The sequence below is a fragment of the Mus caroli genome, unplaced genomic scaffold (assembly GCF_978045245.1).
Source record: "Mus caroli unplaced genomic scaffold, Mus_caroli_1 scaffold_13, whole genome shotgun sequence".
NCBI classification, from domain to species: domain Eukaryota; kingdom Metazoa; phylum Chordata; class Mammalia; order Rodentia; family Muridae; genus Mus; species Mus caroli.
In genome coordinates, this window is record NW_028227268.1 from 90,895,615 (window position 1) to 90,909,682 (window position 14,068).

Below are 14,068 nucleotides of genomic sequence, written 5' to 3' on the forward strand. Positions count from 1 at the left end.
CATTCAGGGGGTCACCCATGTATATTCCCTTCATCCATCTATGGACAGGTGGGCTGCTGGATCTACATTTTTAGGGTGCAGTTGTGCTGGGGATGAGTCCCAGGGTTAGTGTCCTGCCGTTGAGCTTCACCTCAGCCTGGATGAGCTACCTCCACAAGCTTAAAGTGGAAAGATACAGTGTGAGGTGGGCAATGGTCCTGGAAGCCCCTCCATACTCACTGTCTACTCATACCCATCAGCATGAGAGATGCTGACATATGGCATGTTGATAATGTTTTTGAGATATTATTCATTTTTATTTTATGTATATGAATGTTTGCCTGCATGTATGTCTGTGCACCATTTGTGTGACGCACCCATGATACCCAGAAGAGGGCATTGGATACCCTGTGACTGGAATCACAGACAGTTGTGAGCTATCATGTAGACACTGGGAATCAAACTCAGGTCCTCTAGTAGAGCAGCCAGTGCTCCTAACCGCTGAGCCATCTCACCAGCCCCTTGTCAATCATTTTGATTTGTCACGAAGCATCTACTCTGTAACTGGCACCAGTACTGACCTTTGTCAGGGAGCAGAGCTACATTCTCCTGCCTAGGGATCTTTCCTCTGAAGTCCTGTAGCTTTTGCAGCTAAACAACATTAGGGAATTGCTGAAGGGATGCCAGCTGAGCTGTGCCCTGCGGCATCTGCGAAGACATCTGCAGACAGCTGAACTGTGTCTGTCTGTCTGTGGCAAGCAGGCAGCTTACATCTATCTAGTCTGTGATGGTAAAAGGCTCCTCAGCAGAACTCTCAAGATAAACTAATGCTCTCTCCAGTGAGCAAGGATTTGCTGGGGAAGGGAGGAGGGACAGTACACGGTATAAATCAAGCCTTTGAGCCACATTTTGCTCGTTTTTTTCCCCTACCACGAGTTGGAATGTGTAAGAAGTCCTTGCTGCGCACCATACTCTTCCAGAACCATGAGCCGAAAGAAACCTCTCTTCTTTATTAAATATGCAGTCTCGGATGTTCTGTTACAGCAGCAGGAAATGAGCTGGGTCAGGCTATACTCAGGTGTCCTGGACTGAAGGTATAGCTCAGTGACAGAGCATTTGTTTAGCATCCATGAGACCCTGAGCTTAATTGGGTTGTAAGTGGTGAACACTTTTAATTCCAGTATTTGGGAAGCAGAGGCAGGCAGATGTGTGAGTTCGAGGCCAGCCTCATCTACATTGTGAGTTCCAGGACAGCCGGAGCCACATAGTAAGACCCTGTCTAAGAAAAACAAAACAAAACACCAAACCAAGTCAACCAACCAACCAAAACCTTCCTGTATCAAAACTCAAAACATACATAGTTCATTTCAAAAGAGGACTTCAAGGTATCAGTCATCCCTGTCTTGGAGCAATCCACACAGTCTGTAATCACCAGCATGGCGGCTATTAGGAATGATTCTTTTTTTCTCTGCTGGAGAAGTCTGCTCTAGAGATAGTCTGATGCTCTGGCCCCTGTGTGAACAGAAGCTGGTGAGACCGTGTCTCTCTCACATCCTTCACAGTGGACCCATGGGCTGGGCCTCTCCTGGAGAGCTTTATGGCTAGGCTTAGCTGGGCTTCCCTCAGAAGATGTTGCATCTCGGGCAGTGCTCATGCCAAGGGCTGCCAAAAAGACAGCTGGTGTCCTAGCAGCCCCACAGCAAGCTGAGTAGCTGTTTACAAGGCTGTGTGACAATAGACACTCGTCTTGGTGGCAGCCCAGGAGTCACGTGTGTCTCGTTGTGTCTTTCTATAAACAGAAGTTCTTAGATGTAATGTGGCCAAATAAACACATCTTTGTGGTCAGTATCTTTTGTGTCTTTAATAGTCCCTCTATTCCTAGAGACAGGAAGTTTTTATTTTCTAAAATCTCTATACACTGCCTCTCATAGTGATGACTTTTAAGTTCCTGGAAATGATCCCACTGTGCTGTGAGGCTGAGGTTACCCACCTCCCATACCTCCTCCTCATATGAAGACCAGGAATCCAGTCATCCAGATGATCTGCAAGGTTACTTCTGTCAGTGTCAACCTGCCCAACATGCACGAGTGGGTCTACTTCAGGGCTGTTAGTAGCTTTTCTGTGTGGTACCGATTGGTAATTTTACTCTAGGTCTGGCAGAGCCCTTTCTTGCTTCTTACTACACACCTGGCAGTCAGGTTTGGGTACCAATAGTCGTTGGCTATTTCTACCTGTTGGGGATTACCACTTTCTACTAAAATTAAAGTCAGTATGATGGATCCCATTGCCTTAAGTCCATTCACAATGTTCTGAACAGATGTCTAAATGTTAGGAATCGCTTATGCATGTATAACCTAAGCAGTTTCTTCCTTGTGGTTAATTCATAATCTCTGACATCCTACATTGCAGGCAGCTGCAGGCAGCTGGTGTCTCTCACAGCTCCAAGTTCTAAAAATCTCCTTTTCAGAATAAATGTCCAGAGGTTGAGGAATCCCTCGACATGAATGCAGCTGGACCTGGAGAGAATTGGATGTGCTGAGGAGAAAACAGGGCAGGATGACGTGGGCAGAGGAATATACAGGCAGGAATTGTCCAGTGGGGCAAGGTGACCCTAACAACCTAATGGTCTTGCCAGCAGGACCTGCCTTTGGAATGCCAATTTCAGGCTTTTTAGTTTTTAAAAAGGGACATGGGAGACATAGAACTCTCCTCTGGGAGTCGGAAGGTATAGCAAAGAGCTTGTTCCTGTCCCCGCCCCCTTCTGCAGATTGTAGGAGGGAAGAGTTTGTCTGCCTATGTTAATCTATTGTCTGTTGCTAGACCAAAGCAAACTGAGGCTGAGGCCTGTATGAGATAAAGGTCTGTTTGGCTCACAACTGTGGGGCTGGCTAGAGCTCATGACTCTGTCACAACATGGTGAAGAAATACAGACGAGACCAAGAGTATCCAATAGTCTTGGTTTTCATATCAGCAAGTTCTCAGGAAAACTAATTCACTTGAGGCCAGCATTAAGCCCAGGTCTGAACAGTTCTGCAAACTGAACACTGCTGCACCGAAGGTCAAACAACCAACATAAAAATCCTCTTGAGAGACAGTCTCAACCCATATTCAGACCACAGCACTGTGACACAGCGCAGGCCCGATCGCTGCAACCCTTGCATTTTTATTTCTATAGAGGCAGTAGATGGTACACAGGGTGTTGAGTCTGGGCTCAACTTGCAAGCCCTCTGATGTGGTTGTTATGCGTAGCCCAGGTCTGGACAGTTCTGATGTGGGGCTTCGTTTCCTCATCCACACAGTGGGAGTATGGAAATCCACCTTACAGAGTCACTGGAGGGATGCAAGGAGGTCATGTCTGACCAGGAGCAAACTACTCCACCAAGAGTGATTTTCAGCCCTTCCTAGATGCCTCCTGACCAAGAGGAGTCATCTGTCCCAACACTGCCCCTTTTTGTATAAAAAATTTCAGATTACAGTATAATTTACATGCAAGTACCCAGTTCAGTATTTAGTAAATTATAGAGTTCTATCCTCATCCCCACAATTCAGTTTTAGAACTTTTCCATCATCCAAACATCCAATTTTCAGTCCCTCTTCCCGCCCATCCTCCCGGGGCCCAGGAGACGGCTCATCTGTGCTCTGTGCTCGTAAACTCTCTGTCTGCACATTTCACAGGTCAGTCATCTCCTGCATCTGGTTTCTTTCACTTAGCATCGTGTCTCTGTGATTCAGCTGGGTCGTAGAATTTACCCAAATTTAACCACTCGATATCATCAAGTTACAGAGTGCCCCTTACATTTGGCTATTACGACTTCCTGTTGCTAGGAAGGTTAGCAGACAAGCCTCTGTGCGGACGTAAGTTTTATCTTATGTACAGCCCCAGGGCTGGCTGGGTGATGATCTTCACCGGGTGTGTTGAAACAGGTTTTTGTTATGTACCCAGGCTGGACTGGAATTTTGTGATCTTTGTGTCTCGGCCTCCCAGAAACTGCCCCATTATTTGCCAGATCCTCACTACCATGTAGCACAACTGTCCCATGATTAATGTCATTCTTCAGTCCCTGTCTGCATGACCCCAGTGGCTCACAATGATAAGCATTGCTTCACATGTTTATTTTAGAAATTTATTTTACTTTTTGAAAAAAAAAAAAAGCTCTCATTGTGTAATCCTGGCTGGCCTTGAACTCATTTGTAGACCAGGCTGGCCTTGAAATTACAGAGTTCCTCCTGTCTCTATCTCCTGAGTGTTGGGATTAAAGTGTGCACCACCATGCCTTGCTCACATGCTTATTATAAACTTGGTCTCCTCTTGGATGAGAGTGCTATTGGAGTTTTTCCCTTGTCTTAAAGTCTTTTAATCTGGAGTTGTATAGGTTGTTGTTGATAGTCTTCTTCTTGTTTGTTTTTTTGTTTTTTTTTTGTTTTTGTTTTTGTTTTTGTTTTTTTTCAGGACAAGGTTTCACTATGTAGTTCTGGCTGTTCTGGAACTCACTCTGTATACCAGGCTGGCCCCGAACTCACCTGCCTCTGCCTCCTGAGTGCTGGGACTAAAGGGGTATTCCACCACCTGGCACAAGTTCTTCATGTATTCTTAGAAAGTCCTTTAAAATGTTATTTACAAATATTTCGCCCCATCTGTGACCTATCTCTGTGACCGATCTTTTCCATTTCCTAGTGGTTTTGTTTGTTGTTGTTTTTTTAGCAGAGAGGTTTTTAAGTAGATCTTGACCAAATATTTTTAAGGACTGTTACTTTTGGTATCACAGTAAAAAATTCATAGCTTAAACTAGGGTCATGAAAGTTTCCTCCACATATTCTTTTGAAAGCTTTCCAGTTTTGTCTCTTTCATTTAGGGCCCAGTTTTGTGTGTGTGCGGATGTGCGCGCATTGTGGAAGTGAGACGCCTACACTGTCACCATTTACCTTATTTTCTGAGATGTTTTAGTGACTCTAGAGATCAGCAAGTCAGATAAACTCCATGGTCACTGAGCCTCTGAGGTCCCCTGCACAGGGATTACAGATGTTGTCTGTCACATCTGGCCTTATGTATGGGTGCTGAGGATCCAAACTCAGGTCCAGACGAAATCATGTTCCTCACCGAGCCATTTCTGCAGCTCTTGTGACCCCTTTAGAGTTGATTTTCGTACAAAGTGTGAAATAAGGGCTCTAGTCCATTGTATTTTTGCATGTGTACAGATACCGGGGGCTGTGTCTGAGATGAAAGGAGAGCATGGTTCAGCTCTAACCCCTCAGGGCATATGTAGCTGAGAAGGGTCTTTGCAGAAGTAATTGAAGATTAAACAAAATCACCAGGAGTGAGCCTTGACCAACATAAACGGCATCCTTTGGACTAGGGTACGGACACATACAGACAACATGTCTTGTACACTCACAGACAGCTAGCAGAAAGCCACAGACAAGGCCTGAGACCCTGCGGCTTGCATTTTAGCTTTCTGAAGTGACAGAAAACAAAAGTCCTGCTGTGGAAATCACCAAATCTGTGACAATTTGTGGCCCTGATGAACTAGGCAGTAGCTAGCTGTCCTACCTGTTTATTTAAAAAAAAAAACAACAAAACAAAACCAAAGATCAAAAACCAAAACCCAACTTTCCTCACTGGACTGTTCGGCACCTCCCTGAGTATCAGTTAGCCTGGCTTGTGAAAGCATTTACTCCTGGCTCCTGTCCACGGACCTGTGCAGAGATCCCTGGCTCCTGTCCATGGACCTGTGCAGAGATCCCTGGCTCCTGTCCATGGACCTGTGCAGAGATCCCTGGCTCCTGTTCGTGGACCTGTGCAGAGATTCCTGGCTCCTGTTCATAGACCTGTGCAGAGATCCCTGGTTCCTGTCCACTGACCTGTGCAGAGATCCCTGGCTCCTGTCCACTGACCTGTGCAGAGATCCCAGGATAGTACCACGGAGTCTGAATCACCATAGGGAGTAAGGAGCCTTGTGGGCTCCAGGAAATGATCAGTGTGACTTATCTTTCAAGGTCCTTTGAATTTACACACATAGACACAGACACAGACACAGACACAGAACCAGACAGACACACAGACACAGACACAGACACAGACACACACACACACACACACACACACACACACACACACACACACACACATGGTTGATCTTATCAGCACCTCTAAGAAACCTACTGGATTTCTATAGGATTAAATCCAGATAGAAAGAATTTTTTTCCTGTTTTAGAAAAATGCTGTTTTTGCAACGCCTAGTTATTTAGAGTTTAGTTAGTTAGTTAGTTAGTTTTTGAGATAGGGTTTCACCTTATATGTAACCCTGGCTACCTAGAACTCATTGAGTAGATGGAGTTCACCTCAAACTCACAGAGTTGTGCGTCTGCCCCAGAGTATCTGAATGAAGGCAATCACGGCCTCATCCGGCCCTATTCAGAGCTCTCTGAACTTCTCTTGACCATGCTTTGTGGGTCAGTGTATAAATCCTGCACTTTTAGTTAAGTACATTTTTAAGAGTTTTACTCTCTTTTGGAGCTGGTATGAGTAGAACTCTTCTCTCTGTGTCTGTCTTTCTATCTCTGTCTCTCTGTGCATGTGTGTCTCTATCTTGGTGGTATATGCAAGGTGCACATGAGTATGGACACAGATAAAAGCCAGCAGTTGGTATTGGGTGCCTTTCTCAACTGTGCTTTGAGACAGGATCTCTTACAGAATCTGGACTGGCCAGGCAGTGGGCTGCCAAGACCTTCCTGTGTCTACTCCTAGACTCTAGGATCACAGGCACTTAGTGTTCAGTATTTTACATAGGTGCTGGGCCAAAGCCAGGCCTTCATGTTTGTACAGCAAGCTCTTTACTGATCAGGTCATCTCCCCAGCACAAGTGGAAGTTCTTAATTTCACCTCTGGATACAGAGACAACTGGTGACTGCATGTGGCACCTGCATCCTGTAGTCTTACTACACTCAATTAATAAGAGACAATAACAGAAGTGACAGCATGCTTCCTTCCCAACCGATCCCATCCAACTGCAAGAACAGGCAGGCCTTCCTCTGTTGGAACATTCAAGGGGAGAGAGGCCAGCTGCTCCAGCAATAACAGGGACTGAATGCTAACTGGACCATTCACACCCAGGGCAACACCACACAGCCACTGAAAGTGGATTCAGGTTGATTCCACAGTCGAATGGGGGTGGGGGAGGAGGGTATGTTTTGTTCTGTTTTGTCTCCTACCCTTGAGTGAACATTTGGCACTCAGAAAGGAAAATAAAACAGAACACCCACAAGAGAGATGGTGTTGGCATCTCAGCTTACCTTACAATATTCATCAATTGGTATCAGGCGTTTGACGGCTACGTCCCGGATGTGGCTGCGGCGGAAGAGGATTTTGCCTGCAGGAGATGAGAACACACTCAATATAGCAGTGGCCCACTTGACCACCACTCACAGTGCTGTCTGAGGGTGGACCTGATTAGTACCAAAGTTCCTGGCTGCCCTCAGTATTCCAGGCTGTACCTGTGTATGTGGGTAGCCACACCCAGGCTAAACCTCTCAAAGCCCCACTGCTCTAGCGAGATAGCTGGGGAGAATGAGCCTAATGGAGAAGAGTTTTTGTTTTTGTTTTTGTTTTTTTAAGTTTTATGAGGATTGAACTCAGAGCCTTGTTAATGCTAAGCACATGCTCTGTAATGGAATTACACTCCAGCCAGTCCAGGAGTAGGTTAAGCTAGCACAGTCACTATACATACTTATGGCCTGCACTGTGTAACTATAATATGTGCAATTAATGCCGATGAGTGGGATGACTGGCATGACTTCCAGCATTTCTCATTCCTGCTGAGAATATGCATAAATAGGCATAAGCCTCTTGTGATAGTTTGTATATGCCTGGCCCAGGGAGTGGCACTGTTAGAAGGTGTGGCCCCGTTGGGGTAGATGTGTCACTGTGGGTGTGGTCTTTAAGATCTTCATCCTAGCTGCCTGGAAGCCAGTATTCAGCTAGCAGCTTTCAGATGAAGATGTAGAACTCTCAGCTCCTCCTGCACCATGCCTGCCTGGATGCTGCTATGTTCATACCTTGATGATGATGGACTGAACCTCTGAACCTGTAAGCCAGCCCCAATTAAATGTTGTCCTTATAAGAGTTGCCTTGGTCATGGTGTCTGTTCACAGCAGTAAAACCCTAAGACACCTCTCTTCCGGTTATTCTGAAATAGCCAGTTAGCAGCGGCCAGACACAGTGCCATACCATGCTGTAGGGTTGACAGCCATTCCCTCGCCTGCTGCTATCCATCCCCATCCTCTTGCAACACTTTCCATCAGGCTCTGGTGACCACACTTTTATGTGTTCCTCCCATGAGGTCCCTTTTCTAGGTTCTGCATCTATGTGAAATCCCACAGAAGAGCCCTGCAGGAAGAGTGCCTCCAAGCTCAGCCTGGGCAGCCCAAGACCCACAGGCTCCTGGGCATCTCTGAGGAGAAACACAGCCTCCCTCCCTCCCCTTGTTCAAGTCTCCTTGCTCCTGTCTAAGGGTCTGCTAAACTTTTGTGCTATTTGTCTAATGATTCTGGGCCTCTCTGATCTACCCGTGCTTGCTGAAAAGAAAGATCTAGCAGGTAGTGCATCAAAGGGTTTGAAGAGTGTTGTCTTCTGAGAAACAGAACACAGGTCTTTTTTTTTTTTATTTCTCTAAGCTTTCCCGTATTTATTGCTTTCAGAGACATAAAAACATCCTCCCAAAGAAAAGGGGGACAGTGTGAGAACCTATTTTCTTCAATGGGAACCTGGAAGGGTCGGAGACAACAGGTTCTCCTATTTGCCTCAACATGGAGCAATACTGCTGAGAATCTGGGTGTGGCATCCTTCCCAGGGGAGGACTGTCCCCAACCCTGCAAGGTGCTGAGCATCTCCAATTCAAATCCATTTCAAGCTGGTGGCCTCTCCAGCCCTAGCCACTGTGACAGTCAAATGGCCACACTTCCCATTCTTGCAGGCCTCTGCAATAAGGCTGTTTGAAAATCTCTGAACCTTCATGACTAAGAATAAATATGAGCCTACGGAGCAGCCCTAGGTAGCAAATGCTTTCTGCTCTTCATCCATTTCTCAAAGTAGGAGAAGACTCCCCCACTCCCAACCCCAGAACTGATGCGCTCCCACTTGGTGGCAGTTCCCTTCTGTACATCAGGGAGGAGAGCAGTGTACAGGCCTCTCACTGTAAAGGTAATAAGTGGGCTCAAAGGATTTACAACTAGAATGAGGCTATTGCCAACCTGCACTGCAAGGAACAGACTTGTCTCAAAGCCACCACACAACCAGAGTCTGTTTTGGTTAATTTACTACAATTGTTATTGTTGTTGTTGTTGTTTGGTCACATTGATACAAGCTAGAGTTATCTAAAAGGAAACCTCACATAAGAAAATGTCTCCATTGGATGGAACACAGGGCCCCCAACGGTGGAGCTAGAGAAAGTACCCAATGAGCTGTAACCCTATAGGAGGAACAATAATATGAAGTAACCAGTACCCCCAGAGCTTGTGTCTCTAGCTGCATATGTAGCAGAGGATGACCTAGTTAGCCATCATTGGGTGGAGAGGCCCTTGGTCTTGCAAAGATTATATGCCCCAGTACAGGGGAATGCCGGGGCCAGGAAGTGGGAGTGGGTGGGTTGGGGAGCAGGGCAGAGGTAGGGTATAGGGGACTTTTGGGATAGCATTTGAAATGTAAATAAAGAAAATATCTAATAAAAATTTGTCTTTTAAGAAAATCAACAGATTTCCACCCAGCCGATATTTAAGTTCCTGCTATGTATCAGGAAGTTTATCATTAAGTTTATCAAAGTTATAACTCTGTAATTCTCAGGATTATTGCTATGTCATTATGTCATTTCTACTGATGATAAGAAATTCAGTTATTTTGTATGAATAGTTACATTTTATACTTTTTTAAAAAGTGGGATCTATAAATAAGAATGTGATGTTGGTCTCAGTAGTGGTGGTACACAAGAGGATGATGGTGGTAGTAAGGGTGGGCATGGTAAGGGTGGGTGTGGTAAGGGTAGGCATGGTGAGGTTGGATGTGGTAAGGGTGGTGGTGGTGCTAGTAAAGGTGGGTGTGGTAAGGATAGGTAGGCATGGTGAGGTTGGATGTGATAAAGTGGTGGGAAGGGTTGGTATGGTAAGGGTGGTCCTGATGAAGGTAGGCTTGGTGAGCTTGGGCTTGGTAAGGGTGAGTGAATATATTTCATATTTAAGAAAGTTTTAAATTGGCTAAGTGTCTAGAGAAAACATTTCCATCCCTGGCTGTTCTAGGTGCAGTAAGAAATCTGATGCTTACCCACCAAACACAGCTTCTTGTATCTTTTACAAAAAAGAAAAAGAAAAAGAAAAAGAAAAAGAAAGAAGAGAAGAGAAGAGAAAGGAAAGGAAAAGAAAAGAAAAGAAAAGAAAAGAAAAGAAAAGAAAAGAAAAGAAAAGAAAAGAAAATGTCTCCATAAGACAGGCCTGTAGACAAACCTATAGAGTATTGTCTTGGTTAAGGATTGATTTGGGAGGGTCCAATCAACTGTGGGTAGTGTCACAGGTGGCTGAATGATCCAGGGGCAAGCCAAAGAGCATCACTCCTCATGGCTCTGCCTTGACTTCCCTCAGTAGTAGACTGTGACATGGACATACAAGCCAAACAAACCCTTTATTCTCCTACTTGTGTTTGGTGGTGGAGTTTTATCAAAGCAATAGAAAGCAAAGGGAGCCAGAAACCAATGCCAAAGCTTCACCCAGAAGGAGCTCAGTAGTGTGAAACTCCTCCCTGGGTTTGTAGGGACTTTGGGGATACTGAGGCAGGGACTTTGAGCCTAGTGAGGCTCATTAGGTAGTTACAGCCAATCCCTTCTACACCTAGTGCCTAGGAGCCAATCACCTCTGGAGCCTGTGAATGGGGAGAATAGGCTTTGTTTTGTTGTCTTCGTTACAAAGGAGTAATTACTGTGTGCCCCCCAAAGCATGAGCATGTGTGTGACAGTCTAGATAAGGACATGCTAATTCTTTCTCCTATGTGAGCTCTCTGGGGCCAGTCAACCATGTCTGAGCCAGGTTATGCTCAGGCCAGTCTCCAGGCAGCCTGGCCAATGCTCACAGTGGTTCCTTCTTGTTGGTGGTACCTGTGGGTTTGGTGAGTCTGGGGCGGATGGGAGGGTGAGGAAGAAAGGATGGTGGGCTACCTCCATACTGGAGTGGAAAGGGTGTTCAGGAGAGAGACAGCTTTGGTGGGAATGGGTGGCTTTTGTTTTCCACAGTGGAAGAAGGCCAAACTGTAATTCTTAGTTTTCAGGTCACCTCCTCTGCCAAGTTGGCCTCCCCAGCCCTTGCTGGGATGGAAAGTCCGCACAGGCTGGGCCCTCTCCCCCGCCTTTGTGCTAACGTGAAACTTGCCTTTGTCTTGCTGACAAGGCAGTTTGGCTAAAGAATTGACCTCAGGAGAGGAGACCCATTTCCTGCCCACAGTGTTGGCCTGGCGAATAGCTGAGTGTGTGTGGGGGGGTGGGTTCAGAAGGTCTTGGGGCCCCTGGGAATCCTAAGCTGGAACTGGGCACAGAGACAAAGGGGTTAGATCTTGTGAGCAGCATTTTCATGAATTCTTGCTGGAAAAGTATTACGTAACCACAAAGGCTTTTAAGAGCCGGGGAGAGGGTCGGGCTCAAGTTTTCTGCCTTGGGAAGTTTTCCAGAGCTGACTTTCTTTCATCCAGAAAAAAGCTACATCTTACTGCTGCCTTTCTCTTTCTCGAAGAAAGGCTGTTTTTTAGGCTGAACTTAAACATTCTGCTCATTCCAGAATGACTCCAAAATACAAAACTGAGAACCCCCAAAGGAAGGCCCCCCAACTCTCCTTTCTTACTGCCTTTGCTAAGAGCCTATTCTGTGCCAGGAATTGAGCTTTGGGAAGCAGAGTCGCTGTCTTATTTAGCAGATGTGGAAATAGAGGGGCAGGGGAGGGGGGAGGCTGGGGATGGTGGTTAAAATCACGGGGCTGAAGAAAAATGACTCCAAAGTGTGTGCTTTGTAGCCCTGAGTTTTGGCTATTGTATCTGGCACGTGGGGTTCTCTCCACTGGGGAAAAAATTCCAGTGTAGTTGATGTTTTCCCAGTGGAGAGACTTAAAAACTTTAGTTTTTTGTTTTGTTTTGTTTTGGTTTGGTTTTGGTTTTGTCTTTGTTTTTTTTTTTTCCCCTAAGGATTCTCTCAGCAGAGGGGGCCTAGAAAACACTTGCTCAACCCAGCCAGGCTGATAGTGCCTGAGAACCTATTGAACGAGCACTGGTGTGAATAGAGAGACCTGTTGCAGGATATTTGGTCACACTGTGAAACCCAAGATTGTGTTATTTACTGGACGACAACAACAAAAACAACCTGTTTCTAGTTGTAGTATGGCTCAGCCCTTGGGATGACACACCTTTAATCCCAAACAATGGAGGTAAAGTTATTTTGTAGAAGGAAGCACTCATGTTTCAAAGTGATGTCTAATTGAGGGGCAGACAAAGAGACTAATCAGAGAAAGATTTGACTGACTAGGTTATGTCCAACTCCCAGGGGAAGAGAGAGGAAGAGGGCAGGGCAGAGAGGGAAGGAGGGGGTAGTTTACTGGGACAGTTGTACAGAGACAGGTTGCAGAGAGAGAGAGAGAGAACAAGCTAGACACAGGTGAAGACAGAGTAAGCCAGAGAATGAGAAGGAGCCAGAAGATTAGAAACATACTGCCAAAGTTAGTATGAGGCCAAGCAGAACAATTCAGTAGAGACCAACCAAGAGAGAGAAGTCAGATTAAATCAGTCAGCTTGGAGAGAAGTTGGAGCCAGAACAGCAAGGTTGAACCTGCCAGCCAGAGCACAGAAAGAACTAGAAGGGGTGAGCTTATTCAGCAGTAAGTCTCAGAGGCTGGAAACATCTTAGGCATAGATTAGATTGTACAGAGGCTAGAAGCTTCCAGGACTAGGCCTAGGTTAGCAGACTGAGGTAGTAAGCCTCAGAGATAACAATTATATCAGATGAATAAAAAATTACATTTATAGGGATCCAAGAAAGGAGGAAAATGATGGGCTAGTCCATGCCTTACATCATCGTGGATCAGCCTGGAAACTACAGGAACCCTTCTAAGCAGACAGCATTCTCTCACAAGGAGGTTAGAAGGATCTGAAGTGTCAGAAAATGCCTCCATCAGACTGGCCTGTGGGAGTGTGTGTGTGTGTGTGTGTGTGTGTGTGTGTGTGTGTGTGTGTGGTGGGGCATGTCATTAATTACTAATTGTTGTGGAAGAGCTCAGCCCACTGTGGGTGGTGCCACCTCTGAGCAGGATGCCCTGGACTATGTAAGAAAGCAAGCTGAGCAAGCCATGGTGAGTGAGCCAGCTTCCTTCTTGGTCTCAGCTTCAGCTCTTGCTTTTTACCTTTCCCTACGTTAGTGACAGAGAAATGGAAGGTGAAGTAAACACCTTCCTCCCCAAGTAGTTTTTTGGTAGTGGTGTTAATCATAGCAACAGAAGTAAACTAGGAGAGAAACAATGCCCCTCCCCCAACAGTGATGTGGGGAGGAGCTCGTGTGCTCTTCTGGGGACCAGGAACTGTTCTTCAAGTGACGAGGCTTGCCCTGCCCAAGAGTGTACCCCTTACCCACCTGGCAGAAATGGAATGATCCTCTGCTTGGGGTCTTTCTGTCCTCCTTCCATGGGGAACTTGTCCAACATCTGCATCTAAATGGGAGGGAATAGAAGTGAGAACCTTTTACAAAACAAAACACACATTCTCTGACATCTTAAATTTGTGATTTGACGAATTAGAAGTTCACACCAAGCTTTTTAGAAACCTGAGGCTACGGGGATGGGGTCTGGATCTGAGACCTTACGTGGGGAAAGCAACTGTTTATATCCACAGTTTCTAAACTGTGAAAGCTCAAAAGCTGCAAGAGACCATTCTTAGTTGTTTGGTTTTTTAAAAAAAGATTTATTTAAAATTATGTGTCCATGTGTATGCATCTGTTCGACATACACGCTGGTGTCCTAGGAGACCAGAAATGTCAGGGTACATGGAACTGGATTTACAGGCTGTTGTAACTCGCCAATGATG

The 14,068-nt window shown here is 45.8% G+C and overlaps 1 protein-coding gene across 2 annotated transcripts in view; it reads right to left on the reverse strand.

The window, feature by feature from the left end:
- Positions 1-14,068, reverse strand: part of Sh3pxd2b (SH3 and PX domains 2B) — a 79,402-nt gene that overhangs the window by 32,441 nt on the left and 32,893 nt on the right. For both annotated transcript variants that reach the window (XM_029484044.2, XM_021177399.3), the window contains exons 3-4: positions 13,620-13,695; positions 7,270-7,346 (exon numbers count right to left, since the gene is read on the reverse strand). In XM_029484044.2, coding sequence (XP_029339904.1) covers positions 7,270-7,346; positions 13,620-13,695 — 153 coding nt within the window. The remainder of the gene's footprint in view (positions 1-7,269; positions 7,347-13,619; positions 13,696-14,068) is intronic.